Source organism: Oryzias melastigma, linkage group LG17 (assembly GCF_002922805.2).
Source record: "Oryzias melastigma strain HK-1 linkage group LG17, ASM292280v2, whole genome shotgun sequence".
In the NCBI taxonomy this organism is placed as follows: Eukaryota; Metazoa; Chordata; class Actinopteri; order Beloniformes; family Adrianichthyidae; genus Oryzias; species Oryzias melastigma.
Genome location: NC_050528.1, coordinates 13,165,455 through 13,183,614, shown reverse-complemented (window position 1 = coordinate 13,183,614; position 18,160 = coordinate 13,165,455). Strand labels below are relative to the sequence as shown.

Below are 18,160 nucleotides of genomic sequence, written 5' to 3'. Positions count from 1 at the left end.
AATAAATGTCTAAATATATTTGGTTAAAAACAACAAAAAAAAACATGATTACAGTTATTTTACAGAATACGTTGTTTGTGAAAGCAGGAAAGAAAAGTTCCAATCATTTATATTTCTGAAAAAGATTTTAATAGAAACTGTAAAAAAATGACAGAGGCCGTGGTCAGAAGATCAGGGCTTTGACGGTCAGGATGGTGCTGAAGGCCAGAGCCTTTGTGAGCAGCAGGCGCACGCCGTTCATCACCACCGTGTACAGGTTCAGCCTGCTCCTCTCTGGAAGCAGACAAACAGGTCAGTCAGATCTGATGGACTCTGGATCCTTCAATCCAAATGTTATTGTGTGGTGCACTGAGGTGTGCTTGGGAACTCACTTGGATAAACATCTTCCACAACTGCTGTGAATAAGAAAAAAAAAGGAAATATTGAAGAATTTTTAGGCATGTGACAGAACTTGAAGAGGGTTTGGAGAATGTTTAAAATTTGATTTGTTTTTTAAAGGAAGACAAGTTTTGGAAAGTTTTGGATCAGTTGGGAACTCTCAGAACTAACTCAAAGTTTTTGACAAGATTAGGTTTAGCACACTTTGCAAACTTTAGCAAAAATGTTTATTTGTAGCAGTTTATAGAATTTTAGAGCAATGAACACAAGCAGGGACAATCCTGAGATTTGAACCCCAAATCCTCTTCTCATAAAAAAAAAAACAAAAAAAAAAAACATGAGAGTATTATGTATGCTAAATTAATCAATCAAACTTGTAGTGATGCGGGGGGGGGGGGGGGGGGCTGTGCTTTTCAGCATGGCCTACATGAACGATTTGTATGTTAAAAGCAAATCAAATTTAGTTTTTTTTTTACATACAATTTCAAAATAAATGGTGTATACTCGTACAGTATAGCGCCTTCTACTCTCCTTTGAGGGCCCAAAGCGCTTCACAGTCACAGACCCATTCACCCATTCATAAACACATTCATACACTGGTGGCGACTCTGCTGCCAAACACTGGCGCCAATCTTCCACCAGAGGCAAGTTGGGGTTCAGTGTTTTGCCCAAGGACACTTCGACACATGGGCGGGCAAGGCGGGAGTTGAACCCGCTCGCTTCCGAGCAGGAGTCGACCGCCCTACCGCTGCACCACGGCCGCCCCGTAATAACTTTAAGAACATGACAGAACAAGTGATAAGAAACACAGAAAAATATAAAAAGACAGAATGAAAAAATTAAAAGACAGCAGAGCAATAATGAGAGAAAAACGGAGGTTAACAGAACATTACATCTTATTACCATCATTGTGGATGTTTCAAGCTTCTTTTCAGATTTCTGTTAATTTCAGAATCTCTTTAGATACATTCAGAGAATCATCTATGGAGTCATGTTTAGAAGAGACTTCTGAATTCAGTTTGTCAGAGTTGAGAGGAGTTTGTAACTTACGTGGGACAACAGTCGGTTTTGTTGGTTTAACAGTAGGTTTCACCTTGGTTGTTGTAGACGTTGGGGCTGTGAGAGGCACAGAAAAATCAGCCGTCAGGGTCCTAGAATTGGAATTATTTTCAAGTCCTCTCATTCTAAGTTACCTGGACCAGTTTATCTAAGGTAAACAGGTGCATCCAGGTGTGTTCAGGTATATTAGGTGTATTCAGGTGCATACAGGTGTTTTGATTTTTGCTCAGGTACTGTACATACAGGTGTAACAGGTGTATATAACTGTAACAGGTGTATACAGGTGTACCCGGATGTATAATAGTGTAACAGGTGCGGACATCAGTTATGTTAAGTGGTGTATGGTCTAGTTATGTTCAGGTGCATGCAAGTGTCCTTAGGTATGTTCAAGTATGCTTAGATTCTTGGGATATGTTTGTCCATGTTCAGGTATGGCTATACTATGGATGTTTTCCTGGGCTAAGACCACTGACCTGCATCTCCGCCGTTGCTGGGGTCTATGGGAACAAAGAACACAATGTTAAATGGATGGCAGCCCTTCTCAAGTGAGAATGCTCATGATCATTTTGTGTTTTTAGAAAAAATCAGTTTTAATGCTAGCAGTTAGCTTCAGACCAGTAGACCTGGAGAGCTTCTCACCACTTTTGGGATCGGCAGTCACTCCATTCATCTCACAGGTGTTGATGGGCTCATCGCTGATACCAGCAAAGAAGTACGTTTTACTTTTGGTGGACACGGGGGCATTGCTGGTGCTCAAAGCCTTATCCCCATTCAGCCTCATGTATCCACTGGGACGGAAGTCAAGTGCCAGACATACTTCTGGAGACTTGGAGCTTGTTGGCGTGGGGGGTGCGTTGGGCCTCAACTGGGGGCGCAGGATGAACAGTGTGGGGAGAACTGTAGAACTAGCTGCAGAAGATCAAAGAGCCACATCCAACAAATTAATCACAGGGACTCACAGGGGACAGCAGATTTTAATAACTTTTCCAAAACCAATTCGAAATCCTGTCCATCCATCCATCCATCCATCCAATATTTTAAATAATCAAGCCAAAACTTGGTAGATCAGTATGCAGTCACTTAAGGATTCCTCCAAAACAACATGGAGGTGTGTACTGGGTCTGGGCGGAGCCTCCTTGTTGTTGGAAATGCCTCAGCAAGTTAACGTGTTATCCCTTAAGCCATCATCTTTGAAGTTATACTTGTGCCACCACACTGAGAACAAAAGTCGCAGTTTTAAGATCAAAATGTCCTAAATTAAATTGCAATTAAATGCTTCATTTTAAAAAAATTCCCAAGTGTATTAAATGTTTGCATTTGAAATCTTTTTATTTACTTTCAGAATACATTTTTGCGTTTGTTTTACAAATGTTTTCGGACGTGTTGTCTCTCATCGCATTTTCTCACTACCTTTCAGTTTAGCATAATATCTGAAACCAAACAGCCAATCAGAGACATGAGGGTTCATGCTGGTCTAGATTCTAGCCAATCAAATTCTTATATTTATCTAACTAATTATACTAACTATATTTAACTATTATCTAATTTTGCCTCTTTGGCTGAAGAAAATTTATTTTAAAAAATAATTTATGCTTTATTTAAGTATTGATGCAATTTTATTTAATCAGATTTGTGAATTTATAGCTAACAATCTCCTGAAACTGTAAAACAAACTGCAAAGTTTATCTACTGACATTACACTAAAAAGGCCTGCACTCTGTAAATCTTTTGAACCAAAATATTGGCCAATAGTTTTATCTTCTTTTAGGTTTGTTTGTTATTAAAAAGATTTCAAGCAAATGTGAGACAAAATCTTTGCACAAAGCTGAAATAAGAAGCTGGTCAGAATCAAATGATTCCCATTGATCACGTTAACTGTCAAATTATTGCAATGCATCAAAGAGCGTGTGTTATTTAGATGGCGTCGATGAAAGTTCAGATGTCACAGTTAAACTTTTTGCGTGCATGAACAAGTTTACCCTTTTATCGGAAAATAAAAAGACTAATATTTAAAATTTGTCATCATAAAAGCATTGAAATGCTGCTCTTACTGGACATAATTGGGTTACCGTGGTTACCACAGTAACAGTGTATCACGGCTACAGTAAAAACTTGGACTTCACAGCCTCCCCGGGCACAGTTCAACCTCAGCAGTCACCTTTTTTGTGCTTGATTCTTAACTTCCAGAATACCCCCATTTAAAACAATTTTTTTGCTTCCTAAAGCTTTAGTCTTTAGTCTTTAGGGAAGGGCTTGACCCCTATAGGTTCTGAAGTTTTTCGGTTGTTTAGGCTTGTCGTAGGAGCGCAACGGTATCTTAACAATCTTAAGGGTGATGCAGGTATGTTTTGCAGTTCCCTTTAGGCTTATGGAATGTTGGAAAAATGGAACATGCCATTGTCATGTGTCTGAAGTGTATGCAAAGTATTTGTAAGGATAATGTCGGTTGCACGCACCTATGAAGTACGGGTGATGCTGTCCTATGGTGACCTTTACGCAATACTCTAGTCATTAGTCAGGTGTGCCCACTGGCTTATGCTGACCTCCCTGTTGTGCAGGTGATCCGTAACCTATGTTCTGATATGCTCATCCTTCACGTGAAACTCTGTTTGATCTAAAGCGGTCAGTCCAATGATGGGAAAACAGACTAAAAATATCTAACAGATGAATTACTACTTAGAAGTGTTTTGCTGTCACCAAATCAAAGCTCTCTTGAGTTTTTAGATTATTTTTCAGACATCTAAGTTTGATCTAATCAAACTTGAATGACTATAATGATGACACTTAAATATTTTGTTGTATATGTATGATATCATAAAAATGAAAAACACTTTTTCTTATTTATAAATGAACTGTTTCAAAACATTTGCCTCTATGGAGGCAGTTTACACATTTTCTATTTGGCTCATTAGGGACAAATTTAAAGAAATTAAAAACGTTTAGCTTTGATGAAAATGACATTACTGACAAATTCAGGATGATTTGATACAATAAATTAGAAATTGTTGTTTTTTATGTGTTTAAAACTAAAACCAGACCTCAACAAAAGAAGGCGGTTAAGCGACACAAACTGCACATGAAGCCAGTTTCATTAAACAGAGTAACTTTGGTCAGGAATTTCTCAAAGTTCCGAAGACAGATTTAAAGCTATTAAACTTAATTTGTTTTCTCTCAGGATTCTTTTCTTGTTTTATTGTTCGCCTAAAACTAAAACTGGTTTAGGCAGTTCTCGCTGAGAAAAAGCGGCTGCATGTTCCAGTTGTCTGCATCCAAACGCTGCAGGACTCTGATCTTCTGAAGGGCCTGAATGAACTGAAATTATGATTGTGGCAACACCCTGACACCAACACCATCTGATGATTCTTGTTTTTGCTCTAACATTTTGCTCTGGAAGCAAAAGTAAAAATGTATCACCGATGATCAAGTTTAAGTTTCAAACACAAAAACTAAATTCTGAAACCAACATACAGCAATAGGAGGCCATTCTCTCTAAAACGTTGAGAAGAACGTGTTTTTTCTTACCTTCAGGGACGACGGTCAGCTTAATTGGATTTCCAAACGTGAGAGCAGCACGGTGCTGCAGCCTCGTGCAAAAACCTCAGAGCTATCAAACTTCCTGGAAGTAGCACAACAAAAGCCTGACAGGATTTTCTTTTATTAGATCCATATAGAGCTGGAAACCTGAGGAATAAACTGGGAGAGACAGTGTTTGGATTTCACAGCTGTGAAGCAGAAGCATTGACTGTAAAAAATACAGTCAATGAGCAGAAGGAGTTTTTTGCAGCAGGAGAACACTAAGTCCAGAATCCTGAAGCTAAAGATGTGGCTGAGTTTTCCAGAAGCGATGAGTGTCAGAAACTTGAACAGTTTCTGCTCCTGAGTTTTGCCTCTTCTGCAGGATTCCTGGGTTTCAGGAGAGAAGCAGAAGAAGCTGCAGGTTTTTTCTTGGCTCTGAGTGTAGGTTCAGTCATGGTGTTGCCAGCCCATTCACTAAAAAAACTGGTCTTTCTAAAACTTGCAGCTACAGGAAGCTGCTGATCTCACTGGCTTCCTACAGCTCACAAACCAAATCCTGTCTGGGGAATTTGGTAGCGAGATGATCACAGACTTGAACTCCTTTCTTTTCATCCGAAGGAGAGGAGTCCCTTTAAGAGGTTTTTAATCTTCGCAGCAAATTCCGAAATCTTAGTCACACAAGAAGGTCAAAAACCAGAAAGTGTAAGATTCTTTGGTCCAGACAAAAGAGGGAAGCACAGATGTTCAGAAAGTTTCATGGTAAATGCCCTTCCTGCCTTAGTTTAAGGTCCAAAGTGCTTTACCTTTGCACCACGACAGTCCCAAAAGGTGAGATGGTTGAAATCTGGTGATGTCGCTTCTTCGAGTCTGTTGGATCATGATGTCTTCTGTTCCTTTCATAAAGAGGCTTTTGTGTTTTTAAAATATGTTGAATGTGTCCTTTGATTTGTTTTGTGTTATATTTTCTACATGGTCTATTTTTAGTTTTTTTTTTACCACTCCATTGATCTTTTGAGCTTTGCAAAATTGTTCCCAGTGGTCTTTTAATCATGTTCATGTGCAGAGTGGCAGTTCATCAGAAATTGTGGGCTGTGGGAAACCTGTTGCCACAGACTAAGTCCCTCCTCATTTCCCATCACGTCTTTGTTTACATTCTCTCCCTCTAGCTTACAGCCCCTCACGAATACAAGCTAATATTAGGGGTTCAACAAAAATACAGCTTTGAGCCAGATGCCAACTCAGATGAGGAAATTGAAGATGTACATTGTCCTAGTCGTCTACAAGTGTCATCAGAATGGAGCGAAGCAGGAAGCTTGTGGTCGGCCGACTGAAAGTAGATACCCTCGCACACTTATTTGTTGAAGGAGGAAGCACGCTGCATTGGTTTAAAGACACAGAGACGGTTCCTCTGTGCGTCACAAAGTACTCTGTTGTACAGTCTTTTGTTCTGATTAAATAAAACTCTTTATGTTGAGCAATACTCCAATGGTATTTTATAAATGTTTACAAATCATGATCAGAAGTGTTTCTGACGAGCATGGATCGATAACAGACATTCTAGGGCTGTTGGGGATGGATGAGATGCAAACTCCGGAGGGGTCTGCGGATTCAATGTGATTGCAGGTGTCTCCGGTCCATAACCCCCACAAATAAGAGGGGAATTCTGTAATTGTGTTCAGTCTGAACACACACTCTCCTTCCACAGCTCTTCTAGGAGGCCCCTGAGGCATTTCAAGGGCAGCCAAGAGACATAGTCTCTTCTTGGGTCTATCCTGGAGTCTCCAGATGGTGGGCCTTGACCAGAATACCACACCATGGAGATGCTCAGCGAGCCACCTCAACTGTCTCCACTCGACGTGGAGGAGCAGCAGCTCTACTCTAACGCCTGGTTCGCACTGAACACAGAGCGGATTGCGCATGGCGTCTGGTCTCTCCTGCAATTCACAGCAGACATGCATTTTTCCACAATGATCGGCAGGGGCTTCTGCTAGAGCTTTTTCACTTTTGCTATCATGGGTAAATTAATAACCTAAAAATATTACCACATGTTTCTGCTAAGAAGAACAGCTCTCTGCCTCTCTGTTGTTTTTTTACACCCAAAACCCAGCCCCACGCCCTGCTCCGGAGTCAGCCCACTAAGTTGATCTGTGCGTATCCGTCTCTCTGTGTGTCGGGCTGTGGGGGTGTGTGGGTGCTGGGAATGTATGTTTATTTTCATTTCTACAGTCTGCTTGGATACAAAAACAACATCGCATTTGTCAATTGCTGTGTTTAATTGTAAAAAATGGTTATATTTTGAAAATAAACAGGTTTTTTTCATGTATCTTTTTTTTTCTTTTTTGTCTTTCTTTAATATACCTAATGTGTTGTAGTTTTGGGTAATTCGTTCAAGTTAATCAAGTTTGGGTATTTATACTAAATTTTTTTTAGCATGCGAGGTAACTCTGTTAAATGATGGTGAAAGGTATAATCTACTGTCAGAGGGGTTTATTATTTGAACCACATATTCTTACCTTCTGTTGCACAACAATAGCTACGTTTGCATTACACATATTCGCAAACTATCAACATTCCAGAAATGTAAAACAAAATACAATTTTCCAAGTTCACTTTTTCCAAAAAAAATCATAATTATCTGAATAAAAACACACCAATAAGTGATTAAAAGCGATGGATGAGAACAGGCATTTTAATTTGTTTTTTGCTTTTTTTCATGTATCTTGATGCAATTTCTTGCCAGTACACAGTGTGAACCAGGTGTAAGTTTTCTTCGGATGACGGAGCTTCTCGTCATATCTCTAAGTAAGCCACCTTACAAAGGAATCTCATTTCAGCCGCTTGTATTTCGGACCTTGTTCTTTCAGTCATGACCCAGAGCTCATGACCATAGTTGAGTTTTGAAACAATGATTGACCAGTAAATTGAGAGTTTTGCTATTTTGCTGAGCTCTTTCTTCACCACTGTGGATTAGTACAGGGACTCATTCATTCATTCATTTTTTTGTCTGCTTTATCCCTTTCGGGGTCGCGGGGGTGCCGGAGCCTAACCCGGCCGACTGAAGGGCGAAGGCGGGGTACACCCTGGAGAGGTCGCCAGTCTGTCGCAGGGCCTCAATCACATTCAGATTTACACCTAGGGGCAATTTAGAGGCACCAATTAACCTATGAAGCATGTTTTTGGACGGTGGGAGGAAGCGGGAGTCCCCGGTGAAAACCCACGCATGCACGGGGAGAACATGCAAACTCCACACAAAAAGGTCTCCAGTTGATGTTTTTCAGATCCCCCAGCCGGGATTTGAACCGGGGCCTTCTTGCTGTGAGGCAAGAGCGCTAACCACTGCGCCACCGTGCAGCCCAGTAAATTAAATCAGTCTAAAAAAGCTAGTATGTTTCTAAAATAGAATGTAAATTCTAAATTATCCCAAAAAACTTCTGTAGATAACAAATTAGCACAGAACATCAGCATGTTGCTAAATTATTAGCTAAACCCCAAATTAGTATAAAACTCCTCAGTAAATTAGTCAAAAATGTTTGCCTGTAGCTAAAATTGAAGCTAAACTCTAAATTAACCTAAAAATTGCAGTAGATAACAATTTTGCCAAAAACGTTAGCATTTTGCTAAAATAATAGCTAATCTCCAAACTTTTGAAAATTACTTTTTTATTTCCCTTAAGCCGAGCAGCCACCATGGAGAGATAAAAGAGCTACATGTGGCTCTGGAGCCGCAGGTTACAGACCCCTGACCTAATAAAGTGGCCAGTGAGTGTAAATAGGGGAGGAGCTAGAATATTTTATTTGGGGGGGGTGGAAGGTTGGCAAATAAGAACAGCAAAGTGGAAGGCCATACAGCTGAATGTCCTGTACTACCTCTGTATTTTACTAAAAAATATTTCTGAAAGAAACTGTTTAAAAGGGCTGCACGGTGGCGCAGTGGTTAGCGCTCTAGCCTCACAGCGAGAAGGCCCCGGTTCAAATCCCGGCTGGGACCTTTCTGTGTGGAGTTTGCATGTTCTCCCCGTGCATGCGTGGGTTTTCACCGGGGACTCCGGCTTCCTCCCACCGTCCAAAAACATGCTTCATAGGTTCATTGGTGACCCTAAATTGCCCCTAGGTGTGAATGTGAGAGTGAATGTGTGTGTGATTGAGGCCCTGCGACAGACTGGCGAACTGTCCAGGGTGTACCCCGCCTTCGCCCATCAGTAGCCGGGATAGGCTCCGGCACCCCCGCGACCCCGAAAGGGAAGAGGCGGACTGGAAGATGAATGATGAACTGTTTAAAAGTCATCTTCAGTTCTCCTCCTCCTGATCTGCAGCTCCGGTTTGCCCATATGTTTTGTTTACATCTGCTTTATCATGATGGGCGTAACCAGCAGAGAAGAGAGAAGCTGAATGGAAGATCAGAGTCCAACCTGTTTATGAGGAAGTGGAACTCACACGGTCTTTGTATCTGAGAGGAGAAATGGCGCAGAAAGAAGTTGATCTGGATCAAGAAACCTTCAGCTGTTCCATCTGTCTGGATCTGCTGAAGGATCCGGTGACTATTCCCTGTGGACACAGCTACTGCATGAAGTGTATTCAAGGATTCTGGGATGGAGAGGAGAAAATCCCCAGCTGTCCTCAGTGTAGGAAGACCTTTACACCGAGGCCTGTTCTGGTGAAAAACTTCATGTTTGCCTCTTTAGTGGATCAGCTGAAGAAGACTGGACTCCAATCTGCTCCTGCTGATCACTGCTATGCTGGACCTGAAGATGTGTCCTGTGATTTCTGCTCTGGAAGAAAACTGAAAGCCATCAAGTCCTGTTTGATCTGTCTGGCCTCTTACTGTGAGAAACACCTTCAGCCTCATTTGGATGAAGCTGCATTCAAGAAACACAAGCTGGTGGAACCCTCCAAGAACCTGCAGGAGAACATCTGCTCCATTCATGATGAGGTGATGAAGATGTTCTGTCGCACTGATCAGAAGTGTATCTGTTATCTCTGCTCTGTGGATGAACATAGAGGACACGACACAGTCTTAGCTGCAGCAGAAAGGACTGAGAGGCAGAGAGATCTGGAGGAGAGTCAACAACAAATCCAGCAGAGAATAAAGGACAGAGAGAAAGAGGTGAAGCTGCTTCAACAGGAGGTGGAGGCCATCAATCACTCTGCTGATCAAACAGTGAAGGACAGTGAGAAGATCTTCACTCAGATGATCCATCTCATCCAGAAAAGAAGCTGTGATGTGAAGCAGCAGATCAGATCCCAGCAGCAAACTGAAGTGAGTCGAGTCAAAGATCTTCAGGAGGAGCTGGAGCAGGAGATCACTGAGCTGAAAAGGAGAGACGCTGAGCTGAAGAAGCTCTCACTCACAGAGGATCACAGCCAGTTTCTGCTCAACTACCCCTCACTGCCACCACTCAGTGAGTCCACACACTCATCCAGCATCAATGTCCGTCCTCTGAGATACTTTGAGGAGGTGACAGCAACTGTGTCAGAGCTCAGAGACATAATGCAGGACATTCTGAGAGAGCAATGGACAAACATCTCACCAACAGTCACTCGTGTGGATGTTTTACTGCCAGAACCAGAACCAAAGAGCAGAGCTGACTTCTTAAGATATTCATGTCAAATCACACTGGATCCAAACACAGCAAATGAACGTTTGTTACTGTCACAGGTGAACAGAAAGGTGACAGTAATGAGACAACTTCAGTCTGATTCTGACCATCCAGACAGATTTATTACTTACGCTCAGGTTCTGAGTAGAGAGAGTCTGACTGGACGTTGTTACTGGGAGGTGGAGTGGAAAGGAAAATATGTTTGTGCATCAGTCGCATACAAGAACATCAGCAGATCTGGAAGAGAAAGCTTATTTGGTTCTAATGACAAATCTTGGACATTACTTTGTTCTCCAGGCAGTTTCTCATTTTACCACAACAACACTGAAACCTCCATCTCAGCTCCTGTTTCCTCCAAAGTAGGAGTGTACCTGGATCACAGAGCAGGTGTTCTGTCCTTCTACAGCATCTGTGAAGGCATGATTCTCCTCCACAGAGTCCAGACCACATTCACTCAGATGCTCCATGCTGGAGTGAGGTTGGGTTATGCTGTTGGAGCCTCAGCAGAGTTCTGTAAACTTAAATAGTTCCTGAAAGAAGTGAAATGTTTTGATATTAGTGATTTCTCTGCTTTCCATCATTTTCATCTAAACTTTTTAACTGTTAATATTCGGTGGAGTCGAGTTTGTTCTCAGAAATAAAGAGAGAAATGAAAAATCTCTAGAATGTGGATTTGAGACATTTTTGAAGATGAATCTCAAAGTTTTTTGTGTAAAATCTGATTTCTTGTCATTTCTTTGAACTCTGGGATTTGACTGTTTGAATTAAAATGTCACACAAATGTTTCATTCATGCTTTTGTGTTGTAATGTGAATTGAAGGAAGCTGCAGCACAAATGGAATCAGTGACGTCACAATCAAAGACTTTCTCTGTGTTTGTTCTACACAGAAACTACAAGAGAAGAAACTGAAAGAGAAGATTGTGTTTGCAGAAAGGAGAACATTTACAATTTTGTTTTCTGTCTTTTTGCTTAATTTGACAACTTTGGATTGAAGATATGTGTTTTCATGTCTTTGTTGTTTCTGATCATTTGACAATAAAACATCCTGATTCTTTTGTCTTCATTCCAGAGTTTGTTGGAAATCTGAGGAAGAAAAGTGGAAATAATCTGAGGAAGAACTGACAGGAAAAACTGGCAGTTTTCCTTGAACTCCAGAAATGACAGAGTTCATGTTTAGAGCAGAAACATCTCTATCAGTCTGTCTGTGTCCTTTTGACTTTCTGTAGTAAAACAGCTTTATTACAGTCAAAGCAGAAGTTTTCTTCAAGATTTGATCCAAAAGTGTATCCTTCATTGATTCAAAAGCTGAATTTACCGAAGTTCTGGTTTTCAATGGAATCAGTTGCTCAGACAGAACAGTGAACTGTAATGAAGATGAAAGTTTTTAGATACTGATTATTTGTAGAAATATTCAGTGTTTCTGGTCTTTTTTTAAAATTACATCAATCTCTCAGTTCAGCCAGAAATAAATTCAGATCATATCTTGTTTTCTGAATGTAATTGAAGAGTTTTCTAAAAGCTTTCAGTCTCCAAGTGGTCCAAGTCTGAGTGGTCAAAATGTTTTGACCATTGACTGTAAAAATAGTTACAAAAATAAGTTATAATAGTAGTTCTTATATACAGTCAATGGTTTTGACAACTATTCTGGAGTTCTGGATCCATGTTGGATGGATCTTTTTCCTTTAGCGTAGAATTCTCGCGTGCTTTCCCAGATCAGTGTGATATATGCAGAGATTCATTAAGATACACAGATGTACCCTTCAGGTGTTTGCGTTGCTTCATCAGAGTTATCTTGTGCTTTTGATTCACAAAACTGATCAGGATCGCTGGTTTATGCTCTTCCTCCAGGGTTCTCCTCCATGTTTGAAGCTTCAGAGCCTCCGGAGCGCGTGGAGATAAAGAATCCGTCTCAGTTCTTAGAGAAATTTTCTTTATTACTATTCCTTGCACTGACAATTGACAGCAACTGTTCGCCACGCTGACGCGCTGCTTTTATTTCTTTCTCTCCTCGCAGCGCGTGCTGCTTCCCTCTTTCCCCAGCCCTCTCCTGAGCTAAAACGCACATTTTGAAGCACGCACTCTCATTTCACAACACCCGCAATCTTCTTGCAAAGGATACTACATTATTAACATACAGTATTTCCCTTATTAGCGGTGGTTGAGGACCAGAGACACGCAGAATCCACACGCGCGCACTAGAGGATGACACGGGAGGGGATTTTCACTCCCGTCCCGTCCCGCTCCCACAAAGAATAATCCTGTCCCGTCCCGCTCCCGGACCAAAGTTAAAAAAATGATCCTGTCCCATCCCGTTCCCAGCCATCTGACTCCCACTCCTGTCCCACTCCCGTTCAAAATGATCCCGCTTCTGTCCCGGTCCCTTATTTTTTTTTTTGTCATAATGTAAAACATTAAATTTAATTGCATCTGCTTCCAACATGTTTTAGAGCAGTAGCTTATTCTGTTTCTACATTTTCAAGCACTGTAGTGTTGTGGTGAGTCAGGCTCCAGGTCACCTGCCTGATTCCCCAGCTGGGAATGATAATCTTTCTGCGTGGAGGTCATAATCTGACGTTCATGCGTGGATTAACTAAGCAGTAGGCATCCCTGTTTTTCATACCGTCCAAAGATCCTGGCATGTTAATTGGATACTGCAAATTGGTGTGTGCAGAATATTGTCTCTGTCCCTGCATGAAGCACTGTGATGAGCTGGAAACAAACCCACTTCCAACCAGTAGCCACCAAGTTTCTCCAGCACCATCGAACCACACCAGGGAATAAACAGAAAGAGAATTTAAAAAAAAGCCTCATAAATAAATAAACACAAACGTAAAGTTACACTTCAATTATTTATTGCAAAGTTCAAACATCAAGAGTGAAACTCCTTTGGAGCCCAAAGGGAAAAACATTAAATGTTTTTTTCAAGAAACACTGCACCTCTGCCTGTTTAGAAGAACAAAGAACAAGCAACAGGCAAACACAACACCACAGCTGTAATAAGTTCAGTTCATGAGTTGCTGTGGAGAAATATTAGTGCATCCACATTTTCCGGTGCAAGTGTGGAACGCCTCTCCTCTATGAGCCTGCCAGCAACACTGAAGCAACGTTCTGATGACGTGCTTGTCGCAGGTATGGCTAGTAGTCTCTTGGCGACTTTTTCAAGACCACCTGACATTTCCCTCTAGAAGTCAAGAAGAGACAGAAGACGTGTTAATTTGGTGTCATTCAGATATTGGACCACCGACTGTCGCCCCTGTGACTCCTCATCCCTAGTGTCCTACTGTCGCCCCTGTGACTCCTCATCCCTAGTGTCCTTGCTCTCCTCTTCAACACAACTCGAAAAGAAGTTGTGCTCTTTTGACACTCCTTGCATCGGGCTTGCACCTTCAGACAAAATAAATTGTTGTAAGACGTTGTCATTTAATACGGAAGCCGAAACAGCCTCCCCTACCTATTTTTTGGATTGTTTTCTCATTATAACGAGATCCACTACCTTGTTATAAAGAGAAAATAGAGTTTGTTTTATCGTTATAACTAGATAATGAAGAACCTCTCTCCCTATCCCGCATGGACACAGACTGTACTTGATTTAACTCTCTTTATTTTGTGGTTAACAACAAAACATGAGGAGAAAACACTGCTTTGAGTCTATATTTTATTTATTAGTGGATCTATGCTCCTTAAACGTCTTAATTCTGTCTCATGCACACAGCCCCACTCTTTTCATTTCCCTAAACTCCCGACAGCAGGTTGGTTGATAGAACCCAGGGCTGTCGAGCATGTCTGCATGCAGCTCATCAGCAGAAAAACAAAGCAGTTCATCAGAGAAAATGTCAAACATCAGAACTGTAATTGATTGATTCAATAGTGTTGACATTTTTTCTGAAAAACTGCTTTGTTTTGTTGATGATTTTATAAAAATGACAGAAGTGGACTGAGTTGGGCCGAGTGGCTGTTTGGGTCAGCTAAGTCCAGAGTTCAGTGAACGCACCATGCAGGCACACTGGTCAGCCCTGGGTTCTATCAATCAACATGTTTGTTCGGGGGTTTTAGTAAAATAAAGGGAGGGGTGGATGAGATGGAGTTAAGAGGTTTGAGGAGTGTAGATCCATTAATAAATAAAAAATAGACTAAAAAACATTTGTCGAGTGTTTTTTTTCTACTGTTTTTGTTGTGAATGACAAACCGAAGAGACTTTAATCAAGTGAAGTCTCCGCATCTCTGTACAGGAAAGGGAGAGAGGGACACTACATTTTCCGTTCTTGATGATCTCCTTATAACAAGAAAACAAAGTTCGTTTTCTCGTTATAACAAGATATTATCTCACCATAACAACAAAAACAAAATGAAAAATAAGTAGGGCAGGCCGTTTTCAGCTTCCTTAATTTACAATATAGTACTTTTTAGATTTTGTAGCTAAAGATACTTATTACTCTAACATACCTATATATCACTACCTATAATGTAATACAGGCGACTATGAATGATTATGTGTACCTCTAAATTAATGAAAACCTCTTTTTGTGATTAGATATAGAAATGCTCTGAGAGTGCTCTGTTGATGCTAGTGTTATTCACCCTCTTTCTCCACAAGGCCTGTCACTGTCTTCTCTTTCCCTGTTGTTTCTGTGAATGTCGTCAGAGTGCTGATGACCTCCTCATATTCCTCGCCGTTGAGAGTTTTCTTTAAGAAAGTTCTCAGGCTAGGAGAGAGTGCTGTGGCTACCTTATGGTACAGGTGGACCTTGAACTTAATCTCCACTGCCTGGGCTAACTTCTCTTTCAGCTAGGGGAGGATGAGTGACATCAGATAACATACATATAATGATATCATGACAACATATTCAATATCGTCATGACAAGAAAAAGAGCTTCATAGACACACAGACTGGGCTTAAGGTGTGGTGAAGTTTATATCCCGCAAATAATTAAAGTAATTAACAACATTACATTAGTATCTATAAAGTACATTATTTCTCTTGAAAAACATGAGGCCCACATCCACAGTCTATAGAATAGGACCAAGCTCATGTTTGCTACTTGAACAACCAGCTGTGTCCACCAAGTAAATAAGAATAAGAAATGTTTTTTATTACCTCTGCCACAATCTTGCCGTCTCCATCTTGGATCAACAAACCTCTCAGAAGGGTAGCCTTAGTTGGTAGGACAAGGTGAAGGGTAGGTGTCTGATCAGTTGAAAGATGCCTTGTAGCCTCATCAAAAGGTTTCAAGAGATGGATGAGATTTTCAAGAAGTTCAGAGTCTATGTTGTTGAGGTAACGAAGTTCATTTCTACGAAGCAGGATGTCATGCAGCTTCCCAGATCTTAAAGCATCATTAACAGACTGGAGCATTGCTAGTCTGGTGTTCCACCTTGTCTCGACAGCTTGCTTCAGTGACTGGTCCAGTTCTTTTTGTAATCTAAAACATAAAGAGGACACAGGAGAAATAGTTGTTACAGGATCTTTAAATTAGTTCCTTATATATTTCATTATCAAGCAGCTTTTCCAAAAATAAATGACCACATTTAATGGTATCTTACCCTGCTCTTTTAAAGTGTGTGACGAGGGTCTTCGTCTCCTTAAACAGCTTGATGATTCTGCTGTGCTCTGGATTGTCCTCGTTCAAGTGGTCAAATACATGTTTTACTACTAAATGGATATTATGGCCAGCACAGGAGAGTCGGACATAATCTTTGAAGGCTGCAACCACATTTGAGCCATTATCAGTAACAAAAACATTGTTGTTGTTCAGGGCGCCAAATTCCTGTGTAAAATAAGAGGAAATATTCAAATAAAATAAAAGATTTTAAAAAGAAAATTGTTTTTATACACAATTTTTAAATTAAGTTATTTATTCTAAATACAAACTCTAAATACCTTTTTCTATTTTCAAATTGTCCCCAGTTGTCTTTAGTTATGATTATTTAGTTTTTAGCCAAAATCAAAAAACATGTTATGTTTTTTAGGACACAGTTTCAGCAGAGAAGCGGAGCTCATTAGAAATTTACTTCTGGATTCTGACAGTTGGAGCAGAAGTTAGCCTAGTGTGGCTAATTTCCAAGCATTCCTTTGTTTACAGTCTCTTCTGCTAGCAACAAGAACCTCACAAGCCCAATCTAGCATTAGTGTAGCAAAAAAATGGCAAGCAATTTTGTAGCTATCCAGCTATACAGTTCTGATCCAGATTTCAGCTCAGACGAGGAAAACAAAAACGTTCATAGATCTATTTGTCTGTGAGTGAATGATTCATAATGAAATGGAGAAGAAAGATTTTGGCCTGCCAATAGCAATATATGCTTCACTAACCTGAGTGAGATTTCATCTGAACCCAATTCAATTCGATTTGAATAAAGAAATATGTCATTTCAATCTTAAACAATTTTACGTGTCCTCCAAAATTAATAAAATGCTTCAAGAACATGTTAAAAACACCAAAAAGAATTTTCATTGGAGTGAGTCTTTAATGTTCCTACAAATCATCTGTGTTGCTCCCTGCAACACACACAAATGTATAATAACACACATTTGGCTTCTGTAGTATAAATGACATGTCTCTTCTATAAACAAGTTATATGTTGTTGCTACTGTTGCCAAAAAGTCTCATATGTTCCCTGTCTTTAGTTGGTAATAATACTGGCACATAAAGATGATCTGATATTAGACATAGACACAGTGATATACCTGCAGGATTCCCTCCACAGTCCTTCTGATGTGTTCACTCGATTTAACTCCTTCCATCTCTCTTGTGGCCAAAATCCGGTTCACTATTTTCCAGTCGAGAATGTAGTGAACAGTAACAGTGATGTAGTGTGTGTTGGTTCTTTGCTCTGTCCAGAGGTCTGTGCTCACAGCATAGTCTGCAATCTGCATGAAAAGAACAATTTTAGTCAAACAAACAAACAAACAGGACACACCTGCTGAAGCTCCTCCAGAACCAGCCGCTTGACTTTGTCATATTCCCCTTCCACATGACGGGAAACTGTCCGTGCACTGGGCAAAATGTCTTCCACCTGTATGTTACTCCCGTATTTCGCGCCGATGTCGAACATCTTTTGTGCTACCTTAATGAAACCCTTTCCCTCCACAATCGGAGCGCCTGAGGTCTTGGCTGCACTTGCGTGCAATTTTGTCGGCCAAATGAGACTTTACACCAGAAGGCAATTTCCGCTTGACAAACGAAGAGATGCTTGGTTGATTTGACCCAAAAGTTCCCTTGCAATTGTGTCTCTTTAGACCGCTCGTCCTGGAATCACTGCCGTATTTCACAACAGTGAAGCATTTTCTGCAAGCTGCATACGGTGTTGCAACACAATCGCACTCGACTCTCGTGAATTTTTTTAAAACATCGGATTTTCCTTCCAGCTCACTAAACTTAACAGATGTGTCTTTCGATCGTACCCGTCGCTGGATGTCATTTTTAATTTCTTCGGAATTGGATTTGCCGCTCGTTGAAGTTCTCCCTATCGCCGCCATCACTGCGCATTCAGCCGGGAAAACCATGAGAACTGATGCCTTCTGGGTAATGTTATCTTGTAACTGATTTACATTGTAGTCATGCTGTCACAAACTACAACATGGCTCCACCTTTTTTTTTTTTTTTTTTTTTTT

The 18,160-nt window shown here is 40.7% G+C and overlaps 1 protein-coding gene across 1 annotated transcript; it reads left to right on the top strand.

Annotated features, from left to right (window-relative positions):
• The first annotated feature begins 9,399 nt into the window (after positions 1–9,399).
• Positions 9,400–11,076, top strand: LOC112144292 (tripartite motif-containing protein 16-like). Its single transcript, XM_024268776.2, has one exon. The coding sequence runs from the start codon at positions 9,412–9,414 to the stop codon at positions 11,074–11,076; it is 1,665 nt and encodes a 554-aa protein (XP_024124544.1). The 5' UTR covers positions 9,400–9,411.
• Positions 11,077–18,160: the final 7,084 nt, after the last annotated feature.

Coding starts and splice junctions, on each gene's coding strand:
- LOC112144292 (XM_024268776.2), top strand. CDS start 9,412: ATGGCGCAGAAAGAAGTTGATCTGGATCAAGAAACCTTCAGCTGTTCC.